Source organism: Myotis nattereri (assembly GCF_964212035.1).
Source record: "Myotis nattereri genome assembly, chromosome: 12".
Taxonomy (NCBI): domain Eukaryota; kingdom Metazoa; phylum Chordata; class Mammalia; order Chiroptera; family Vespertilionidae; genus Myotis; species Myotis nattereri.
Window position 1 is genome coordinate 33,371,771 of NC_138087.1, and position 25,683 is coordinate 33,397,453.

Below are 25,683 nucleotides of genomic sequence, written 5' to 3' on the forward strand. Positions count from 1 at the left end.
CCAATCTGGGGCCCCTTGGGGGATGTCCAACTGCTGGTTTAAACCAGCAATCAGACATCCATCTCACAATTTGGGACTGCTGGCTCCCAACCACTCTCCTGCCTGTCTGACTGCCCCTAACTGCTTCTGCCTGCCAGCCTGACTTCCCCCTAACCACTCCCCTGCCAGCCTGATCAACGCCTAACTGCTCCCCAGCCGGCCCGATTGCCCAACTGCCCTCCCCTGCCGGCCCAGTCACCCCCAACTGCAGGCGTGGTCACCCCTAACTGCCCTCCCCTGCTGGCCTGGTTGCCCTTAACTGCCCTCCCCTGCCGGCCATCTTGTGGCCACATGGAGGCGGCCATCTTATGCGAGGGCATGACAGTCAATTTGCATATTACCTCTTTATTATATAGGATATACTTTGTAGCATCTTTCTCTATTTCAGACTCCCTATACCACAATTGTGTACTCTTTTCAACAACAACAAAATCATTGAAGGCCCAAAACTCTGCGATTTAAAAAGTGGGGAAGAGGGCATCACTAGACTTATGGCTTATTTAGAGATTCCTCCTATAAGTCCAGTATCGTGGATCATAAGGATATGATCCCAACTCCTGTTTCCTACTCATAGTCTACTAGTAAACACCAGAGAACCAGGATTATCTACTTGGACACTGAACACATCATATACTTTTCCCCCTGCATTCTGGCTGTGGCTCTTGTCTAATGGGTAGCATAACCCCACCACATGTATTCCTACACAAATAATTAGAACCCAGCATCTTCCATGAAGATTTTCCTGATGGCATCTAACTCTTCTCTCTTACTCACCCCACAAACATTATGGTGGAGCCTCTCTCATAGTACCTGTGCTCTTCAGGGCACAAGTGACTCAGTGAAGGCAAGAGCCCATAGAATTCATTTTCCTGTAAACCTTTTCTACCCTCATCTCAATCTAGCCTGCAGGGCCCATCCAGGACCCTGGCCACATTATTACTTAAGATTTATTTTTTAATTGGGCAGCTAACTCTGTATAATTAATTGTAATTTTCTTATAGGCTGATTATACAGCTCCATAGTAAACATTTTTACTACATACACCCCTTTGAGTAACTCTAAACCTACTGTAGTCAGGTGATGGTACTTTCATGAGGGGAGGAGAGGAGGATGAACAAATGGAATATCCAGCAATGCCTGCTGTACTCATTACAGGGGATTAAGGCCCATGGTGTGCGTGGTTGGGTAAGACAGAGTACTCCAAACATCCACAAGTCAAAGATTTAAGCAATTCTGTGTAAATGCCAGTGTTGTCCTGAAGGATCCTGGCAAAAAAGGCAGTAGTGACAGGTGAAGGAGAAAAAGACCGCAGTAGTGTATCTCAACATGTACTCAGAGGATCACAGGCCTCAGAAAACTCTGTGCTGCCTGAATCAAAACACAGGTGTAAGGGAGTGGGACCCAGCTTCTACTTTTCCTTTGATCCTCACCCAAGATATGTTTATTGACGAGAGAGAGAGAGAGAGAGAGAGAGAAACAATGTGAGAAACATTGATCAGTTGCCTCTAGTACATGTCCCAAGTGGGACTGAACCTGCAAACTAGGTGTGTGCCCTGACTGGCAATTGAACCAGTGACCCCTTGGTGTATGGGACAATGTTCCAAACAAGCCACCTGGCCAGGGCTCTCCAGGTTTCTTATGCCAATTAATTAATTTGAAAGAACTACTGGATTAGAGAGAATCATCCTCTTCTAACACAGGAATGCTGACTGTTTAAGAAGTAGGAAAGATTTATGCTCTGCATATCCTTTCAAAATATATTTTAAGTAAATGCCACTAAATTCAACAGCTGCTTTATTTTCTAGGCATTCTCAATATTAGGTGTTCAATTAAAAAAGAATAAATTTACATAAAAATACTAGAGAGGAATTTATAGACACAACTAATGTTGTCAATTCTGTTAATATTGACAGAATGGGGCAGCAGTTATTTCAAGGATGTGCAAATTTATCACAAACCCCCCAAAACCTACCTGGGACTGCCCTGGAGAATTTCACCCCTAGGAGATCCCAAGAACTGCTGCCTGGATAACATCATTTCTGTAAGAAGTCTTGGGAGATAGAGACACTTTAGCCCAGCACCAAGGAGAACACATTTCTCCTCTGACAAACTGAAACCAAATAAGTCAAAAGCATTACATGGATCCAATTGCACCAGGAAGAGTTAAAATACGACTAATATCCCCAAGAGCCTCAGGACTCACCAGGAGTGAGTAACTCCTTTAGGAGCCAATAAGATTAATGACATTTCCAAAATGAGACTCTCATGAGCCATAAAAGAAGTGGCAGAGGGTTGCAGAAATCAAGTCTATTTTAATCCTTAAAAAACTAAAGAAAACATTAGAATCTCTACAATTCCTTCAAAATAGGAAAGACAAACTTTTCTCAAATATTCTTTTTGGGGACCCATAAAATATCCCTCCTTCGGACACATCCAAAAAGACTATATCTGGCTTGCAAACCTGACTGAGGTAGCAACTGTGTAACCTCAGGTGGGTAACTCGTGGGCTTCAATTTCTTCCCCTATAAGACAGGGCTGCTAAGAAGAGTCAACTTAACAGAACGGATAAAGATCTTGGACCAGTGACTGGGGCAGCGCAGACTAACTGAAGAAACAGCCTCCGCACCTCAATCTCTGTCTTATTTCATAATTCACACACAGTGTCTCCTTCCTAAATGATTGGGGAGCATCAAATAGGATAAATGTACACTGCTGTATGAGAAGTGAAGCATTACACTCACATGTTAGCTGTTATTAACTTAGAAATGGAAGAATAAACACAATTAAAAGAGAACTGACACACAGAATAGGTAAGTAAATAGTTAAAGGTCACTTCATTTCTTTAAATGAGTTCAAGTCTCTTTTATTCCTTTAATATTTATTGAACAAAAGGCAAGAGCTAAGCATTTGTTTTCCCTGACCGACAAGAGAGATTAGACAAAAGCAAACACAAGAGAGAAAAGTCTGTAATTAAGGTAAAGGTAACTAGGGACTTCACCGGAGAGAAGTGGGCAAGCAGTAGAGAGAGATTACTGCAAGCTTAGGGTGAGCAGGTAAATCTTCACCAAAGAGGAAGCAGTTGAAATGGCCTTGAAGTATGTGTACAGTTTGGAAAAGGATCCTAATCCAAACTGTACACAGGTGGCAAAGCAAGGAGATGAAGAGGCACAGGTGCGGGGTATAAGGTAACTCAGTTTTGCCAAATCAGAGTGCAGGTAGTACTGGGCCAACAGGCTGGAACACAGCCTACAGACAAACTGTAGAGGACACTGAGTATGTGTCCAAGGAAGCAGGGACGGAGAATGCTGGCAGCTGGGATTCCTTGCTCAAAATCCTTTCATGAAGGAATTTCACAGTTTTACATTCTCAGAGTAATCTGACAGATTTTAAGTGGTGGAGTTAGCCCTAGCTGGTTTGGCTCAGTGGATAGAGCGTTGGCCTGCAGACTGAAGGGTCCAAGGTATGATTCTGGACAAGGGCATATGCCCAGGTTGCGGGCTTGATCCCCAGTAGCGTGCATGTAGGAGGCAACGGATCAATGATTCTCTTTCATCACTGATGTTTCTATCTCTCCCTCCATCTCCCTTTCTCTCTGAAATCAATAAAAAATTTTTTTTTTTTAAAGAGGTGGGGTTAGAGAGCAAAGGGTTAACCATCAACCTCCAAAGTGGTTAAATGGTGAAGGTTTGAAAAGAAACAGCTGGGTAACGATGAAGTCTGCAAAGTAACTGATGACAGGAGATAAATAATGGAGGAGACAGCAGCACACAGCAGAAGACCCCAGGTTTTATCTGCCCCAGAGAGGTAGTACAATTATTGAAAAAAAAGAGGACACAGGTGGGTGAGGCAACCAACCATGTTCCAGGATAGTGAAATAGTGTTCAAGATGATCACAGAACTACTGCCTCTAAACTTTGAGAAACACAGGCTTTACCAAACAAAATGGAATGATTTACAGAGAGAACTTTCACACCTAAGAACCTAAAGCATATTACAAAATAAGAAGTGAGATTTCCTGAGAAATCTCCCTACAACATTGGCTTTTAAGTTAGTAGGAATATATTATTTTGGAAATAAATCTAATATGCTATCCATTTCTGTAGCTAATGCACAGTTCAAGGGGCTAAAACCAGAGAGGAGCGCCAAGCATCCCATCTCTGCTTTGAGGCTGGAGTTCATTGACTACTGTTGGTGAAAGGGTCTGATCAACATTTTTAATTTCACTTCTGGAAATGTCTGAAGCTTTTATGTTGAAGATGTTTGCTGAATATTCCAAGAATTCTACTTCTTTTTATTATGAAAATTGAGAGCTTGGCTTTGATAAGAAATTTTGTAGAAAATTGTATAGGGGTCATTTTACCTACCATTGTAACTACCACATGCCCTGGACACTGACAAACAGCACTCTTTGAAGGCAAAAGAAATAAGAAATGCTCAGTGTTGGTTATAAAACAGAAAGTGCAAGTGGAGATTGGTTAGAAATTTCCCCAAAATTTACCAGCATCAGCTGAAACTGGGCTAAACTGTGGCAGATTAAAGTGTACATCCTTCATTTTGTCACTGTAGTCATTCGGTAACTATTAAGTACCCACTATTTACAAGTTACAGTGTGAGATACTGGGGCATACAGGTGTGAGTTAGACAAAAATTTCTACTTTCAAAGAGCTTATATTCAAGTTGGGGGAAAGAGATAAAAATAAATAAATAAGCAAAAGAGCATGTCAAATAATAGGTGTTATGAAGAAATAAACACTGGGAGAATAGGAATTATGGAGAAGGCTCCAATTTAAATGAATAAAAGGTGAAAAGATAATATCTAAGCAAATACTTCAGGGAAGAAGAAGCCATACAGATGGGGAGGAGGGACCACTTCCAGCAGAGTGACAGGGGAGTCCAGGGGCCTTGGGGCTGAAGCCAGGGGCTGAGTTTTGGAGCTCAGTGGGCAAGCAGCAGAAAGGGGTGGTAGAAGAAGTCAGAGTGGAGAGAAGTATCTGTGTCTGGAGATGGTGGGCACTGGCTGAACAGTGATCATGTAGCATTTGTGCACCTGGGTAAGAATATTTAAAGTGAGGCTTATTTTAGAAGATACCATCCTCTTAATAGACATGCAACATTCAATACTTATATTTGGGATATAATGAACAAAATTTTTTAAAAAAGAAATAGACTCATAGATACAGAAAACAGACTGACAGTTGTCAGAGGGCCTGGTACGGGAGGGAGAAGGTGAAGGGATTAAGAAAAAAAAAAAAAAAGAAAGGAAGAAAAACCCTCATAGTCACAGACACAGTATGGTGATTACAAGAGGGAAAAGGGGGATAGGGTGGAGGTAAAAGAGGGTAAAGAGGGGATAAATGGTGATGGAAAGAGACTTAACTTTGCATGTGAACACACATTACAATATACAGATGCTATATTATAGAATTGTACACTTTAAACCTATAATTTAAATAACTAATGTCACCTCAATAAATGCTATAAATAATTTTAAGTAATAAATACATAAAATGGCACATCTATGGCCATACAATAATTAGTAAAGGTATCTTGTTACTACAAATTAGAAGTTCAGGTTGAAACTGGGGGAAATTATTTATAGTAGTAATTAAATGTGAATGAAATATGCTATTAAAGTATAAACTTGCCTATTATTTATTTTCAACACTATGTTTTATAAAGAGTTTATATTGGAGCTCTTCTTTAAAAATGTTCAATAACTCCCCATCACACAGAAAAAAAATGGTCCAAATTCCTTCATACAACACTCAAGGTATTTCATAGCTTGGCTATCCCCACCATTCTAACTGTACTGTATATCAAACTACACAGAGTCAATTGTCAAAAACATCCTACCACATTCTGCCAACATTACTTTACTCAAGCTGCTGATTCTCTTTCAGATACATACTTCCTAATCACCAAGACTTGCAAAATCCCATCCAATCTTAGCCCAAATATCAGCTCTCTCAAAATATGTTTCAGATCCCTGCCATGTTGGAATTAAACTCGCCCCATCCTGTATTCCCATATTACCTTGTACATTAATCCCAGCATTAATCAGTGATAAAAGTCCAGGCTGCTTATGTTCAAGTGCTACCAAATTATCTTTGTGAATTCCTCACACCCAGAATAGGTCCTTCCTTTACCACAAGCTGTTAATGTTAACTCTGTTAAACAGATAGCCTACAATGGAAACTGAACATGTGTAACTGGACCTTTCCTTGTTCTTCAAGAGCTATATCTTCGACACAGTGTATACCTATCAAGATATAAGCTACAGTAAGGTTCCAGGAAGAAAAACAAAACCAAGAAATCTCCTTATTCCTGAGACAGAGGAAATTTTTTCCCATACTATTGTTCTCTTTCTAATGGGTTAAAAACAATCAAATCTTAACAATGGAATTGCCTAAAAAGTGTTAAGCACAATGAGGACAATGTCCTCTTAATGACTAGGTGTAACAATCATTTTCTGTCTTCTGAAATTGAAAGGGAATTTAACCTCAAAGTGGCAGTTCCAATTCTTCATCAAGGTGGTAGTTAGAAGAGAATATTTGGAACATGATTGCTTCAGGGGAAGGTCAATTTCTCTTGTTTCCTATCCCTTTTTCCATGCAACAGCTTAACCCCTCAGGGAAATGTGACCCTAAGACAAAGGCTCTTAGGCAGAGGAGAGAACAGTCATTTTGCATAATCTAAATAGCAGGAGCAGATAATGTACTTCTTGCATGTTTCTACTAGGAGAAAAAATAAGGTATCATGCCTCCTACCAAATTAATAAGATGACGTATCTTAGAAGCAGTAAAGAAAGTTTATGAATTTCCTAAACAAAAAAGCATCTAATAAAAAAATTCTATCATTCTAGGTGCATTCAGAATGTTTACAACTGGCCAGGAAGTAATGTACTCTTCACTGTCTTTGACAATTCCATTTAGAATGGAAAAATAAGAATTGTTGTAGAAAAGATCAGAACTGGAATCAAACTGCAAACAGAGACAATGGAACAAAATTCAAATGGAAAAGCAGAAAGTGTGGCTGTTCCTAAAAGAATTCTTAGCATCCTGACCCTTGATTTACTACCTGTATACGTCTATCATGCTATCTTTTTCTTCGACATTGACAGCACTGTTCCAATTAAAATTGCATAAAATATCAGAAACTCTGATATAAGCTGGCCTCAGGGGATGTCAAATACAGCTGTTTGATTTTAATAGCAACTACACGAATTTTCATCTGAGAATTTTCAATTTTGCTTATATGTATTATCAGAATTAAGTTAAAGCTGTCCTATTTTTCCCAAGTGCTAATTTCACTGATAAAAAGGAAAGGGATAGCCCTGGCCGATTTTGCTCAGTGGATAGAGCATCAGCCTATGGACTGAAGGGTCCCAGGTTCGATTCCTGGTCAAAGGCATGTACCTTGGTTGCAGTTGATCCCCGGCCCCAGTCAGGTTGCATGCAAGAAGAAACCAATCAATGTGTCTCTCACATCAATGTTTCTCTCTGTGTGTCTCTCCCCCTCCCTTCCACTCTCTCTAAAAATCAATGATGGGAAAATATCCTCGGATGAGTATTAACAACAACAACAACAAAAAATAGGAAGAGAATAAAGTAAGAGAAAGAAGGAAGGAAGGGAGGGAGGGAGGGAGGGAGGGAGGGAGGGAGGGAGGAAGGAAGGAAGGAAGGAAGGAAGGAAGGAAGGAAGGAAGGAAGGAAGGAAGGAAGGAAGGAAGGAAGGCAACCAGGCAGGGTATCCTGTGGAACTAAGACAGCACCCCCTAACAAGGGGCCTCTGCCCAAACCCACCCACGGGGCATGTGGGGAAAGTGATGTCTACCCATCTACACCTCCAAGAGGGGCCAAGTAACATTCCTTTACCTGCCTCTCACCAATCCCACTGAAGAAGCACTCTGTATGTGACATGTACTCTTCCCCAGCTGGCACTGGCATGGACTAAAGAAGGATATACTTCATACTAGTAAAAATCCATTTTGCAAACTTTAAGCCCAAGACAGTGCAATAGATTCCACGAGTGTTGCACTGCAATATAAGAAATATGATTGTTTCACCACATGCTTCGCAATACCAAAATATTTCTCTAAGTTTTAAATCAATTTAAATTTTAATACTAGGGAAACATTTTTGTGCAAGAATTTTTATTTTTCAATTCACATCCCTGGGTGACTAATTTTGAAAGAGTTATATTACCCGAAAGAAATCTGATCATTTACTTTTCCTAGTATACATGTTGGTATTTTGTTTACTTGTTTATTTGAAACTACAGAAGTGAACTGTCATTACTGAAATAAGGTTATACTTCATTTCTTTTCAGGACTGAAACAGACACTATTTTGTTCACTTTTTTTGTTTTGTTAAATTTCTCAACATGTTGAAAATATCCACTGATTTGCAACAATATAGAAAAGTTACCAAATGAAAAAAAAAAAAAAAACCCTCCAAGAATAGAATACCACAATTATTGAAACATCAATACTAGAAATGTTGATGATGAGGAAATGCATCCTTTCATTCTTATTTCTACATTGAAGTTAGTACAAAAAGAGAGGGGGGAAATCCTACCATAACTCATAAGGGAGTACACACACCTATCTCTGAGAACAACCTGCGGTTCAGAGGACTCTGACACATGCCATCTGCTTAGAATCCAGTCCTAGGAAAAGAAACACCTCCTTGTCTAAGCAGCAATTCCTATGGACCACAGCAAAACAAAAATTAGTTAACATACAAAGCTGTGCATATATACATTCTCTCTCACCACACTATGGAAAAGGTTACCCTTCAGACAGAAAAGTAACCAGCTGTATCCGTGGGTTTTCTGTACCTTCAACTACTCCATGCACATACATTAAAGTATATTTCTGTTTTGATCCACTGTGTTTGGCCAAAGTACTTGTGTTCCTTCTACAGTGAACTCCAGGATTGTGTAGGCACCTACGACTCTGCCTCAGAGAACAGCAGTTCGCAGGGGCACTGTGAGGAAGGCAAGCACTTCCTATACATGGAACCTGCAGACTAACCCAGGAAGGCAGATATGGTCTATTAACCTGGGGTCAGGAATTCTGCCGGCAAGAAGCAATAGCACAGGTGAGACCTGAAGCACACAGGGTTCAATAGACTGGGAAGGAGCAGCACAATTGCCAGAAGAGGGCTGTAAGGAAGTGCAGGGGAGCAGGGAGGGAAGAGTTGGGGTAGAGAGGGTGGGAGAAGGAATGAGGCTGAGAGGTCATAGGAGAACACTGTGTGGGCCCCTCCCTGGCTCTGCCTGCACCTTGGGAAACCTATTCCCAGAGGTCACCTTCCACCTGACCATTCTGTCCCAACCACCTGAGAGAAACATTGAGACAGGAATTGGCGAGCAAGGAATTTTAGGACCAGGTTCCTACCTTACTCATGTCACAGAGGGTCCCCCCTCCCCCCTCTTAGGAAGTAGTGTCCAGCCCCTCCCACCTGCCTCCCTCAGGATCCTACACAGGACCTGAGGCAGCCAGCTCTATCACACAGATTCATAAATACACCTTTCAAATACCTCAAAGAAGTCTCCACAACCAAGAAATTTAAATTAAGATTCCAGATAAAGTAAATTATTTTAGTGATCCAGGAGATTAGTCAAATGCCCCCTTTTGTTTGAAGTAAGAATATTTTTATACAATATCTAACATTATTAAACAGGCATGATTTATCTAATGTAAGAAATGCAATGTACCATGAGAACGGTGGGCATGAATTATAGCTATTTGATGCTGTTAATTCTAACATTCCCTAATATACTTGCTTACTTTCTTAATCATGTTATGCAATACATCAAAATCATTAACTAGCTTAATTGCTCACAATCATCACTATAAATGGTTATACACACTTTGGGATTATTGGTATTTACACTCCTATTGGAAGCTAAAAGCAAGTAACTTATTTAAAGCCTCAAATCTAGCAAAGTATGTACTAATAAACCCTAATCTATCAGTTTTCTCATCTTGGATATTTTCCTAAGCTACTACTCTTGTCTTTTTACCTCCATTTAAAATGCATTCACCAATAGACATACACTGAATTTTAAGTAAATTCAATACTTTGAAATTTATATTTACCTGCAAAACACACTGAGACCATTCTTTATAAAAACAAGCTTTCAATATTTTTAATTGCATATGTAATAATTGGTTGCTGTAGAAATATAATAAAGAAAATTACAGCCTTGACCATGACAATGTTTCAAATTAATGAATACCTTTCTATAATTTACAATACATATGTACTTTCAAGCATAAAAAGGAAAATATCCTGTTTTTGTAATCTGGTTTTAATCCTTGACAGTGTATTATAAATGTATGTTTGAATCAATAAATACACATCCATTCATTTATCATGCTCATTAGCATATTGTGGATGGGTATATGTACCATAATTTATTCAACCTTCCCTCAATGTTGGACATTTACTTGCTACCAGTTTTTCAGTTTCATAATCAACTCTGCAGATTATCCAAATAAACATATCTGGTGTGACTTTCTCATTTTTTTCCACAGAACAAACTCCCAGCTGCAGAATGCAGAGTCATAGGGTGCTCTTATTTCTAAGGCTGGTGGCCTGAACATCCTCTAGGTTTACATGGAATAGCAACACTGATCAACGCTCTAACCAACTGAGCTACCCAACTATTGTTGTTTTTTAATAAAAAGGATTCTATCACTTTAGAAACAGGAATAGAAGAAATCTTTGCCCTGGCCCGATAGGCCAGTTGGTTAGCACATCATCCCAATATGCCAAGATTGTAGGTTCAATCCCTGGTCAGGGTACATACAAGAATCAACCAATAAATGAATAAATAAGGGATACAACAAATCTCTCTCTCTATCCTCTCTCTCTCTCTCTCTCTCTCTCTCTCTCTCAAAAATCAATATATAGCCGAAACCGGTTTGGCTCAGTGGATAGAGCGTCGGTTTGCGGACTGAAAGGTCCCAGGTTCGATTCCAGTCAAGGGCATGTACCTGGGTTGCGGGCACATCCCCAGTAGGGAGTGTGCAGGAGGCAGCTGATCAATGTTTCTGACTCTCTCTCTCCCTTCCTCTCTGTAAAAAAATCAATAAAATATATTTTTTTTAAAAATCAATATATAAAATATAAATAAATATTTTTTTAAAAAAAATAGAAGGTATCTTTGAAACATCAGACAATAGCAAAGATCTATCTACATCTCTGGTGATTTTTCACAGCCACTGCTAAAGAGGTTGAGTTATAAAATTAAATTTCTATCCTCAATACACACCAACGCCACTGAAGTGCTAAATCAGTCCGTCATAACACATCCAGATTAATGATCTGTAGGAGTAAAGGAACATGTTGCATTCTCCAGCCTCTTGGGCCCATATTAGAGAGGGCAAGTGATGATCTTTGCAGCTCTCTGTCCCCAATCCACCTGCATATGTATGCACCTGTACAGCTCTCTTAGCCACAGCCACAAAATCAAGGACATCCTTCCACAATCACAGAGTTAGAACTGGACTAAGATCAAACACTTCTACTGTGCATGTACATATCCAGCAACTTAAAGAATTACAATCTTTTACTTACAAATACTCTCAAGTAGGATTCTGCATTTTCAAAATGTTTCATGTTCTTGCTTTATTTTAAAAAGAAAGGGCTCAGCCCTAGCTGATTTGGCTCAGTGGATACAGCGTTAGCCTGCGGACTAGAGGGTCCCAGGTTCAATTCCGGTTAAGGTCACATGCCCGTGTTGCAGGCTTGGTCCCCAGTGTGGGGTGTGCAGGAGACAGTTGATCAATGATTCTCTTTCATCACTGATGTTTCTATCTCTCTCTCCCTTCCTTTCTGAAATCAATAGAAATATATATATTTTTAAAAAGGGCTCAGTACACAAAAACTAAGGGATACTTTAGAAAAGGGTTCTCAGGGCTTGAACCTTTCTCCCAGAAGTACAGTTTCTGTCTCTAAAGACTTGGGAAAAAATTTATCTCAGAACTACAGTCCTTTAGGATCTTCTGGACACAGCTCCAATGAAAACCAAAGGATAAATATTTTCACCTACTTGACACCCCTCAGAACCCAGATGATAAGAATGCATCCCCACCGTGGGTACCTCGACAGTTTATTCTGAAGGACAGGTAACATGACATGGTTGCATGTGTTTAAATGATAGCTGCCGTTTGACAGGGTACTGGATCTGCACCTCCCAAAGGTGTAACCACAGAACAAGGAGCATAATTAAGTTGGTTTTTAACTAGTTCCTGGGACAGATCTGGGAAGCAAGATAAAAGCAGGAATGCACTGCACTGTAGGTCACTGCCATGGCACAGTTTGAGAAAATGTGGACCCCAAATTGCTTTTCAAAGTTTAATAAATGTCAGCACCTCATGAGAGAAAGAAGAGGCAAATTTATTGCATGCCATTCAACTAATCTACATTAATTACCTAAGATATTGCTACTTGTCAGCTTGTAAGTTTTCACAAAAAAATTTATTTTATATTTGTGCTGTGTGTTTGTACGTGCATTAATGCTTCCCCTTTGCACAGCAACTACACTATACACTACACACTATCCTATACAACATGCAGAGACCACACAGAGTTGGCAATAGGTTTGGGCAAATTATAACCTCATTTCACAAAAGAAAAGAAACACTTGAATTTGATTACATTTTAGGCTAAATGCACATACTTCCTATACATAAAATGAGCACTTATTTTAATCAACCTAGAAGGAATATAAACAATAGTATAAATATTTCTTATTGCATTCAGTTACATTCGTTTTATCATATTTTCTTCTATATAAAAATATCAACTACAAATTTAGAGTCAGCAAATATCTTCGACTCAAATGTCAAATTAGGTCAAATGCTATAAGGAAAACCCACTCCTAAAGGACTTTGAAAAAAATGTAATGAGCCACCGCCCTCTGCTGGTGACAAATACACATTGTCCATAAATATTTAATTTGAGAACAAAAGTAATGAAATACATTAATATTTAAGCACCATAGTCTGCAATACAATTTAGTGACTTCTGACTATGTGGGAATGATACACACATATATACTACATGTTTTAGCAAAAGCTAATATGCAATTTCAGACTTTTTTTACTACAACACATACAGAACATTATATTCTATCTGAAAATAGTTTCTAAGCAAACTTTCTTTCAACAATTATTTAAATAATATGAGTCAATGATGCTTTTTGAGAAATGTTACCTTACTTAAAGATCAATTAGTAAGTCTCGAATAAAGTTTAAATGCTTTAAAAGTACTATGAGCATATACAGACACATTTACTATCCTCCTCACCCACAGTGAAATTCTGGTTATAAGCTAAATATCTGGAAGTACATGGATTACAGAATATCTCTACCATGTGCTTATAAGACACACTTAAACATTAGTTTAGAGCTCTCTATATAAATATACTTTTAAGAACTATAAAAATAATTTCATTGAATATTTTTCAAATAGCACAATATAAGAAAACAATCTTGTAAAAAAGAATTCCAACAACACAGAAGTAAAATATATACAAGATGAGAGCCCCAGCTTTTTACGCCTCAAATTTATTCCACTGACCACAGGCCACCATAATTAAGCAGGTATCCTTTCATTTCTTTTTCTGTTTACATATTTTTTAAGATTTTTTTAATCACAGCTTCACACTGTACATGGCATTCCTTAATTAGCTTTTTTTATTTTTACTTCATTTATTTTAGAGATGTTGTCACATCAGTTCATATGGATTGACCCCATTGTTTTTAACAGCTGTACAGTAGAGATGTTCTACAATTTTATCCCATCAATCCTCTAATGCTGGTAACCATATGTTCACATCTGAAACAAGGGAAGGGATGTTATAAATATCCTTGCTTGAAATTGCCCACAAGAATAATTTCTAAAATTATTGATCTATATCATAAATTGACATGTTTCCATAAAATATATAAGTGTAAATAAACAAATACTGTGCAGTACAGTTTTATTTTTGTCACACTAACATTTAGAAGCAATGTGATTTTTAAACTTAAATCTCCAGTTGTGGACTCAATTCTTTTTAGTGACTAAAAAAGCAATCTTTAAAAACCAAAAGCTGGATCTATACAGAGAGAAGATGCGCATCATATATTCATGAAAAACATTATCTGAGTATTCATATGTTTTTAACTATTTAAAAAAATTTACCGCCCTGACTGGTTTGGCTCAGTGGATAGAGCGTCGGCCTATGGACTCAAGGGTCCCAGGTTCGATTCTGGTCAAGGGCATGTACCTTGGTTGCGGGCACATCCCCAGTAGGGAGTGTGCAGGAGGCAGCTGATCGATGTTTCTCTCTCATCGATGTTTCTAACTCTCTATCCCTCTCCCTTCCTCTCTGTAAAAAATTAATAAAATATATTTTAAAAAATAAATAAATAAATAAATAAATAAATTTACCTTACATTAAAGAACTATCCAATGCTCATAAAAATAGCTAGTAACCCTCAGAATGACACTCTCACCACTTAGCATCCCATTGATCTTTCCACATTATATGACTCTTTTATTTTATACAGTTAAAATCCCCAACTGAAAATACAAACAACTCTATAAACAGCACATTTCCTTGAAGTTCAACCTTGCTCATCTTTGTTCAGTAATCCATACAACTCCAGTGATCAGTTCTGCTGTAGGCTTAAACCATATCATACAAATGGCATAAAATGGGCTGGCTTTGTCCTCCTTTCACTGAGCTATAAATTTCCTCTGAAGGTTTATTAATGAGCAGCATAGTCACAAACACTCAAGCTGTCATCAGGCTCCTTGCTGCTAAATTTACTGAAGCATGCACTCTACTGTCTGCACATCTCCACACACATGATTTGTAAAGCCACAGATCCAAAGATTGGAAGTGATCTTTAATAAGTTTCCCCACCTTGCAAACTGCCAGTCCCAAAGAATCCATCATCCTCTGTTAAATGTATGGCTTATGAGTGAATGAATATTTAGCCTATAGTTGTGTCTTGACCTTCTATTGAATACCCATTTCCCTCTGTGCCCTTCTATTTTCCCCAAGAAAATAGAACTGTAGTTGCCTCATTCTTTGCCTTCCCAGTTCAGTTCAACTCAAGACACTTGGTTTCACGGTCACAGCCTCCAGGAATGGCAGGCAAAGAAACACTTTCTCGTGATCCCTTGGGTTATCATGATGGCTTGTCTTGGTCTGTGAAAATGAGTACAAAGAAATCATCCTTTCAAAAGAGACAGGTCCAGCCCTAGCTTGTTTGGCTCAGTGGATAGAGCATCAGCCCATGGACTGAGGAGTTCCAGGTTCAATTCTGGTCAAGGGCACCTACTGCAGTTGCAAGCTGAGGGGCTCCTATGGGAAGCAACCAATCAATGTGTCGCACATCAATGGCTCTCTCTCTGTCTCTGTCTCTCCCCCTCCCTTCCACTCTCTCTAAAAAACCAATGGAAAGCCCAGCCTGGTGTGGCGCAGTGATTGAGGATTGACCTATAAACCAGGAGGTTGTGGTTGGATTCCTGGTCAGGGCAGGAAGCAGCCGATGAATGATTCTCTCTCATAATTGATATCCCCCCCCCTTTCTCTCTGACATTAATATATATATATGTGTGTGTGTGTGTGTGTGTGTATATATATATATATATATATATATATATATATATATATAGCCTCTTTTTTTTTGGCCTCATTGCTACAGAGTGAGCAAGATGGGTCACCAGCAACTCTACTGGAGCCATCCAAGGAAATTCGGCCAGGGTTCTCGTTCTTGCCATGTCTGCTCAAACCGCCACGATCTGACCTGGAAGTACGGCCTCAACATGTGCCGCCAGTATTTCCGTCAGTACACGAAGCACAAAAGGTTTCATTAAGTTGGACTAAGTGAACTTCCATAAATGGGTAGTTCAAGACATCTACCTTATGACAGAATGCTATCTCTTTGTACATAAAATATTTTTTTTAAAAAAAATCTTCAAATACAATATATATTTTTTTTAATAGAAAAAAATCAATGGAAAAATATCCTTGGGTGAGGATTAACAAAACAAAAAAGAGGCAGGCCCAGAGGACAGAGACGGCAGACACAATTAATAGACTATAGCTTCCCAAGTAAGATACACAGCTCCAAGAAAGGTTTCATGGAATACATACTAGTAGATATATTTTCTACAAGCTTTATTAGACTGTTTTTTGTTAATCCTCAACAAAGGATATTTTTTCCATTGATTTTTTAGAGAGAGTGAAAAGGGAGGAAGGGAGCTGGGGGAGGGGGAAAGAGAGAAACATTGATGTGAGAGAAACACATCAATTGGTTGCCTCCCACATGGACCCCAATCGGGTCAAGGAATCAAACTTGCAACCCAGGTATATGCCCTTGACCAGGAATCAAACCCAAGACCAATGCTCCTACCACTGAATCGCACCCATCAGGGAACAGAGAGCAGTCCAGCCAAGCAAAAGGATGAAAGGATAAGAAGTGGGCTGAAAATGTAGGTTGTGAGCCTGGAAATAGCAAAGACCTCCTTACCCAACTGCATGAACAAAAGAACCAGGAGAAAGATGACCTGTGACATTATGAAACAGACAGGACATACTCCTGCCTGGAACCTCTGCACCTCCCACAAAAGATGACTCTCAATCCCACTTCCCTGCAGTTTCTAGCAGTATAAGTCTTAAGACAAACAGGACATCTGTAACTTGCTGCAGGAACAGAGTGGGAACTGGGGAGGCCATGCATGTTCCACAGTCATGCACAGAGGAAAGGAAGCCCAGGTGGGTAAACATGTGGCATCTAAAAAGAAAGAGAAAGAGAGGCTCAATCCTAGGGCCATAAGCAAACACTGATTTCTGTGTAAAAAAACAACAAACAAATAAACAAACAAAAAACCTCCAATACAATGGAAAAGAAAACAAACTGGGAATGATATTTGTGGAAAATAGAGCCGAAGTCCATATCCTTAATTCATAATAAAATATTTTAAAATACTAAAATATGAATAGAAAAATATAGGCTATTATAATTGTTCAAATATCCTAGCGATTTAAAAAACAAGATTAAACCTTTTTATTTAATAAAGAATTCTTTTCATAACAATCTCAATGTTATCAGACATCATTTTCATGTTACTTATGTGAGTAGAAATACTGGAAACAATCTGACTTGTCTCCAAATACTATTTGACTCAATAATTAGCCTTCTAACATATGGCCCCTTAAAAAAAAAAGAAAGTTGGACAGTAATTTATGCATAAAGCTCTTTACTGTAGTGTAATTGATAATACTGAAATTTGTAAACAACCTTCATAACAATAGATTAGTTAAATTGGGATTCATTCTTAGGATGAAATATTCAGCAATTTCAAATAGTGTTTTTGAGGGCTGTGAAGTGGCATAAGAAAATATTCAAAAAATAATAACATATAATAAGAATTAATGCTGAATCCTAAGCCCTAAAATGTTTAGTTTGAGTAAGCCTGACTATATGTTTGATAATATTCCAGTTTTTAAAAAATAAGTATGACAGAAAGCCTGACTTAGGAAAGTGGGTCTAAGATCTCATCAAATAGGCTCTCTATGGTCCCACAGTATTTGGAATAACTAGAACACAAGACAAGGGCCTCACCCAAAGCCTAATCACAGGCCACTGGACAGCGGGAAATTAATAGAAGTTGAATTAAACTAAAAGATAGTCGGAAAATTTGGTAAGCACTGATTGGTGGATCCTGGCCTCCTGCTTCAGAGGTGAACTCACTGAGGACAAAGGTCGAGAACCACTAATCTACCCACTGAGGGGCAGACTTTACTAAGTGATTGAGGAAACAGAAAGGTGGGAGCAGGACACAAGACATCCACTGAAGACGATTTCTTTCATAGTGGTGTCTGTTTTCCTTTATCCTATGGCGTTTTCCATACATTTCCTTCAAAGTTTAATAATTATAAAGACCAAGAAAATACATGTGATTCAATCTGCTATCATGTCAATTCGTTCAAGATAGTAAATGAGGAAGATAAATTGGGGGGGGGGGGGGGCTCTCTTAAAATGAAATCAACACAAACTAATTTTATCATTATATCAATCCAATAAAGCAAAACTCTACATACAACCATTGAAATTCTAGGCCTGTAAATTTCCCCACCTGAAAATGTTTCTTTGAAAACACAGCGAATTACATCATCCCAATTTCCTTGATAATTGCATCATACCAGATCTGAAATATGGTCTTCAGATCTCCATTGCACAACTCAAAGAGTAGATACTCTGAAATACGGATCTGAACCTCCAGTTCTTTCTCTTCATTGTCACACAGGCTGCTCTGACTGGCAGGATCACCAATGTGAACACAAAAAGCAATGTGGCAACAGGAACTGAACAGGAATTTGTGCTCAGCACCAACATTTTAAACTCAGTCCTGAATGGCTGAATCAATCAGACTGCTGAAGCTCTGCCGCAGACTCCTTCCCTCTCAGTAACACCAGCACACATCTATATACTGATTAGGCGGGAAAAGCTCCATGACTTGATAAGGAGCCTACACAACAGAAACACCTTTAAGATCTACTGCTGCAGCATAAACCTATGTACAAATCTGAGAACAAAAGTTTATCTATTAAGAAGTCTTGGTCAGGCTTACTCAAACTAAACTTTTTAGGGCTTAGGATTCAGCATTAATTCTGAAGGCCAGTTTACACAGCACAAAATTCAGAAAAACCTAACATTCTCTCTAATCAAATGTGAAATACTAAAGCATTAAATCACATTTTCTAAAAATTATGGCCATGTACTGAAATGGATGCAGTTTTAGAGACATAACCTAGACATTTCAGAATTTAAACGTTCAATATCAAGTCACTCACTAGACCACTTAGGGGAGAAATATGTAATAGAGAAGTCTCACATAGGAGCTAAGCAGGTTTGGAACACTTTCTCGGTAATCTTTTCCTTCATCTGCCCTTCATCCCCTGCAAAACAGCCTCCAACAAGTGTCTTTACTGACAGATTCATGTTGCATTTGTTCTTTAACTCTACTCTAGCATTCTCCCCAAAATAGAAAAATATGCATTTAACTTTTTAAATATAGATGGTATATTTTCTTTGGTTGTTTGATTTTAAGAATGACATAAAATTAAAAGGTATTTTAAACACCATCTGTTCCCTTACAACAATGGGCAATAATTTCCTGATTGTTTTACTTCATGTATGTGCTTTAAATCTAGAGTACCCTTTATGATTATTGCAGTTCGTATTTTATTACTTTATGTAGCCCTCCTTGCCTATGTATATATTTAGAAACCAGGCTGGGTTTTATCTCCACCTTGTGCCATTCCTATTTCAATTTCCCATTATCACAGAACTGTTGAGAAAGTCATTTCGTTGCTTTTTCCTGTCATGTCTTCCAAATTCACTGGGATAATCCTTTATGAGGCCAAGAAATGAAATTAGAACTTATTAAAATGTATTTGACCAATCCAATTCTTCAAATATGAGGACAGAGCTCCAAATGCTGTCACTCAGTAAAACAGAGAACTATGATGGCATTAACTATCTTCCAGTATTAACTGTGGTCGAATAAGCTGAGATGGCAGGTGCAGGCAGGGCCCGTCAATAAAGACAGAACTGAAAACGTGCAAGTGCACCAGGTCTACATAGCCATCTGCTTTGCATGAAGGGAATGAAAAGAGAGCAATAAACTAAGGCATTCATTTTCAAAGTCCTGATTTGTTAACAAGATCTGTGCAATGAACTCTTATGCACTGCTGTGATTCTATGATGCCCCTCAGAAAGAAATCCACTGCAAACCATCTGTCATACTCTATTGGGATAAGTGAGAAGATTTTTCTAATAAAACATCTATACTCTAAAAATGTTTTACTTGCCATAAATACAAGATATGTTAAAATAAATGAGGTTAAAAGTAAAGACATTGGAAAACAATGTGTTCAATACTGATCATCTTTGTGTTGATTTTTAAAAAAGATATAGACATGTAGATATTTTTGAAGGGATATACAAGGAGTTGTCAACAGGTTTTGCCTTTGAGAAAGGGATTAGAAGAGGTGTCATTAAATATTTTTCTGTACTCTAATTTTTTTAAATCATGGGCATATATTATTTATTTTATTTTTATACATTTGAACAACTGGTGTTTGGGTAGTAATATAAAAAACATAGTGATTTCCTTTCAAATAATTTTCTGTAAAATTAAAAGTACTCTAGAACAATGATTCCCATATCATTTGGCATTTTAGTTATAATTCAATTTTTGCTGATAAAACCAGCAACACAACAATCACCTCTGCAAATGAACTTTTGTCTTTATTTCTGATTACTAGTACTTCCTAGGAATGTTAAGAAATGGGTGAAAGGGCATGGAGATGTTGAGAGTACTAATACATACTACCTACCTGCTTTTTAGGATGCTTATGTTGGCATCCTAAAACCAACAGAAGGGTAGAGTGCCCACGTCTACCAATTACATTCTCATGTCCAATGGACTTCCCTTTTATATTTACTAATACAATACAAAAAAGAAATCCTTCACTATTACTTTTAATAACACTGAAGTTTGAACAATTTTTCAATTGTATTTACCAGCAAAGAAACGTTTTCATACACTTCAATAATCATCATAACAATCCAATTTTTTTAAAGAAATGTAATACTTAAAATTAAAGAACAATACAAAATATACATTCCTGAGAACTGGGAATACTCTACCAAGAATCGGTGAAAATTATCAGTAGATCTTTTAAAATGTCCTTTATGAAAATTAAGAAGTTGCTGGAAACTACCTACTCTTTTCAAATAAAAACCTGGAGCATGTAAAAGCCATGTGTGGACTAGAGTCAAACTTAACAGGAATCTCTAACACCCTGATGATTTTCTTTCCAGGAATTTACAACACATGGTCTTTCAAACTCAACATGAAGGCCCAAGAGCTAGAATATGTTTTTGAAGACAAAAGCAACAGCTCCTTCAAATTCCTCCCCTCAGCAATCTGGCACACAGAACCCCAGGCACTGTTAGTTGATGTCATTTCTTTCCATGCTGCCCTCATTATGGTGGAAAGTAAAAGTGAATGGATGTGAGAAATCAGTAGAAATATATAAAGCAATCCATCTGTCCAGCCTGCTGTTAGCACGTATCCTGCAAATACTGTCCCCACGGCCACTGCTTCTCAGCACCTCAAGCCTGAATTCCGCTGGCTTCCCCAAGTTAATATCATGGAGTTCCTAGGTTTAGAAATGACCCACAATGAGTCACTTTTTAAAATGCATTCAGTGCTACAGGATGGTGCTAAGGTGACTGCTCCAGCTACCGCCCCCCACCCTCACTACAGCTGGTGGGGCACCAGTTAAAGCTCTCTCCGCAAGTATGGAAACTGCAGCTCACAGAGGCAGGTGACACAAATACCCGACACAGAACCAGAATTCTAACATGGGATATGTTGGGTTGGGTGTTTTTTTTTGTTTTGAGGTGTGTTTATTTTTAAACCTGTACTCATATTAGCCATCAAAACACTTTTATTAACTTTGGGGTACAAAAACATGGGCATAAAAAAAACAAATAAACAACACTTTTATTTAGGAAGGAAGAACTCTGGACTTATAGCAATGACCACTGGTACTACTGACAGAGTTTTGGAAAATAAAACACTGGCATGCTTTCTCCAGGCTATGATTTTTAAACAGACCTTTTCATGTCTCTGGTCTGGTATCCAAAGCATGGACTTTGTTAGGTCTGATCCCCTTATGATTGTAGGCTGCAGATTTCAGTGCTTCCTTGCCCTCATGAGATGCCCATCCCACTACTCTCCTAGGGCAAGCTGGCATTTTCTTCTATTTCTCCACCAATCCTACTCTTCCTTCTATTTCACTAGGATTGACCCACTGAACTGATCCATCATCACTGGAACAGGAAACAGGAGTTCCCTCATGCCAGACAGGCCAATCACTGAGCCAAGGTCAATTCCCCAAACTGGAATTCTGGAAGAAAAATGCAGGGAAAACACAATCCTAACCTACCACCTTTCTCCCCAGACTCCACCACAACTCTTCAAGGCTCCTTAGATATTTAATTTCATTTACTTTTCATAACAACTATAAAGAAGCTACAATATCCATTTTACATATGGGAAAAGAGCAATTTAGACAGGTTAGTTAAGTAATTGCTCCAATGAATCAGAGTTTGGCTAACCCTTGAACTTGTACCCCTTTCAACACTACAAAATAATGTTTCCCTTACACACGAGGAAATGACGTCCATCAGGATTACATGCAGCCTGAGAGAAATTCAAGACAAAGAATATAGCTCTCCAAGAGTCTGCCGCCTCCACCACCCTGAGTTGTCTCCCTTGAGTGCTCTGACAGGATTCTTACGGAGATCAGGGAACCTGAACAACTACTTGACTATATTTCTAACTAAGCATTGTGAAGGGAGAGGCAAAATATAATTAATTTTATAAAACTTTGAGATTACACATGGAACATAGGCAGGCTAAAATTTTTCTTCTATAATGGTTTCTAGCCTTTCCTAAAAGATTATAAAGTAACAGCAATAATAGTGAACTATATGTATCTATGTGTACAATCCTCATCCCCTGCCCCCAAATACTGATATAACTATAAAATAGATAATTTCCGAATACTAAGATTTCATTTTCTTCACATTTTTAATAACATTGTAATTCTAGATTGAAAATTCCCTTACTTATTTATTCATTAGTCATACTTAAGCATGATAAAAATCTAAGTATCAAACAATAACAGTAAGAGATGTAAAATAATAAAAATTACACTCAGCACTATAAGCAACAAGGCATAAAAGTATCTCTTCAATACAAATGAAAGACAAAAACAATGCCTGGCAGAATTAGCTGTAAGCATTAAATTTTGTAAATAGTGTTGCAAAGAATTAATCAGTGCTCTAAGTTATTGTGTTGGAAATCATCCCTTCAGAGTGTCCAAGTGTCCAGAAGACAATCTTGTTTTTCCTCCCTTGTGTTACAAAGAGGCAAAATATATTACTGGCCACAGTTTTCTGGGGATAAAAGTCTAGTAAATTAAAAATAATAGGCTCTCTAGCCGCTTTGCTCAGTGGTTAGAGCATCGGCCCTCAGACTGAAGGATCCCGAGTTTGATTCCTGTCTCCAGTCAGGGCACATAGTTATGAGAGAAAACCAATCGATGAGTCTCTCTCACATGGATGTTCCTCTGTCTCTCCCCTTCTACTCTCTCTAAAAATCAATGGAAAAATATCCTCGAGTGAGGAATAACAAAAAATAAATAAAAATAATAGGCATGCTAAAGGAGGAAGAGAACCAAGCATTGGGCTTCTCTATTACATCAGCTTTATTTAGGCCCTACATTTTAGGGTCTCCCTAACTGGGGACACCTTTCTTCTTTGACTTGACTAACACTGATTCTTCTCATTGCAAAGGTGCAGACTGTTAAAACAGTAAGGGAGATTAATCATGGGTTTCTTCACCCATTCTTTATTCCCCCTGATATTTAAATATCAAAACCTATTCCACTATTACCTCCATCATTTTCAGTCTTCTTCCTGAGAAGGGGCCCTGGCATTGGCACAAAGAGTGCTCAGTGGCCACAGCCCCTCTGGGGAAATTGCCAGACTACAGTTCTACCCAGCAGTTTCTGAAGGAGGAATGCCCATACTTTCTGTCACCTTGCTCAGAGCAGAGGGAGGACAGATTGTGGATCCACAGATTAAAGTCTAATTATAGCCACTGATCTCAGTGAAATCCCATTAAAACTTTCTTTTCATTCAGAGGTTATCTATACTAATAAAAGGGTAATATACTAATTAGACTAGGTAGACCAGACATCTTCAGGACGTCCGACTTCCTTCTGGACAAAGCCACGGTGGCGAGGACCGAGGCAGAGGCGGTGAAGGGTGATCAGGCCAGCAGGGGAGGGCAGTTAGGGGGCGATCAGGCAGGTCGGCAGGGGAGCAGTTAGGGGGCGACCAGGCCAGCAGGTAGAGTAGTTAGGGGGCGATCAGGCAGGCAGGCAAGCGGTTAGGAGCCAGCGGTCCCAAATTGCAAGAGTGATGTCCGTCAGTCAGACATCCCTCGATGGGTCCTGGATTGGAGATGGTACAGCCAAGCTGAGGGACAGCCCCCGCCCCGTGCATGAATTTCGTGCACTGGGCCTCTAGTGTCAAATAATTAAATAAGCAAAAAATTCTGCACTGAGGCTTCAAATTGGGCGTGTGCACATGTTGCTACTGTTCCATCAGCAGAGAACAAAAAGGGAACCAGTGACCTTGGCCGGCATGCCTTACCTGAGAAGTACTATTTCACACTTAGCTCTTCCATGAAGAATGAAAAACTACTGTGTAGCTGGGCCAGGGGTTCAGAGCCCACTTAAAGGCGTTACCCAAGTCTCCTTTAACTAGCTTTTTCTTTAAATATATATCTCTTGAGAGAGATAATTGTTAAGAGCAAACAATTAGCAATTAGATCATAAAGTTTTCAAGTGAATTAAAATGCTAGCAAAAGGAACCATGGCCAGCAACAGGGGTGTCTTCACACAAATGCAGCCCCAGTGGCCACAAACTGCTCTTTACTACTGCCTTGCTGCCTCCTAAGCCACATCTGTACATTTTCAACCATGGCTTTGAATCAAATTAGAAACAGGACCCCTACTTTTTTCTAATATATTTTTATTAATTTCAGAGAGGGAGAAAGAGAGATAGAAACATCAATGATGAGAGATAACCACTGATTGGCTGCACACCCCCTTCTGGGGATACAGCCTGTCAATTGGGCATGTGCCCCTGACTGGGAATCAAATCATGACCTCCTGGTTCATAGGTCGACCACTGACCCACATCAGCCAGGCTAGGATCACTATTTAAAAATTATAGCCTCAGCAAGAAACCAGGGATTCTGGCTGTTATATAAACTCTGGGTACCCAGAGCCCAAAAGATTCTCCCATCAGTCCCTCCAGGGCTGGCCAACCTGCTTCCCTCAAACATCACCAGGTGTTCTTTCCACTACCCCACAGAATTTTGGATCACCACTGGCCAGAACACACTCTCCAAATTTCTCCCCTCCTCTCCAAATCTAGGACAGAGCCTTTCATGTAAATTTTTACTATGTGTTTACTATTATAAATACTAGAAAAGGCAGAAAAAATAGTAAAAAAGAACTTAAAGCTTCAAAACTGCTGCAATAAAATTTGGTCCCTGGTAATCATAAAAACATACAGGGTAGGGCAAAAGTAAGTTTATGCTTCTGAATACACAAAGCATGGAGTTTATTATTAGATTATTATTTATTGAGCTTATTCTTATGTTATTATGTATTATTTTCCATATGAAAAACTGTAACTCTACTTTTGCCCCACCCTGTATGTCAAGGTAGGAGCATCCTCAACTTTGTTTTGATTCTACACACACACACACACACACACACACACACACACACACACACACATCTTTTTGTCCAGACTGAAGCTTCAGAATCCCCCTCACTCCTCAAAATGATGGATGGAGTAGAGAACCTTTGTGGGGGGTTTTCTCACTTAATCAAAGAGCAAGGTCAAAGCCTGAGAGGTAATGATGGTTGCTTTAGGGGCTGAAAAAGCATTCATATGTAGGTTTGACG

At 38.8% G+C, this 25,683-nt stretch overlaps 2 protein-coding genes across 2 annotated transcripts in view; one reads left to right on the plus strand and one right to left on the minus strand.

Annotated features, from left to right (window-relative positions):
* The window catches only part of KDM4C (lysine demethylase 4C), a 328,521-nt gene that overhangs the window by 196,075 nt on the left and 106,763 nt on the right, over positions 1 to 25,683 (minus strand). The window lies entirely within an intron of this gene.
* On the plus strand, positions 15,765 to 15,926 carry LOC308528163 (small ribosomal subunit protein uS14-like; the record flags this gene model as incomplete). The annotated part of the gene is made up of 1 exon (XM_081103703.1): positions 15,765 to 15,926. One exon carries the CDS (start codon positions 15,765 to 15,767, stop codon positions 15,924 to 15,926), a length of 162 nt encoding a protein of 53 aa, XP_080959829.1.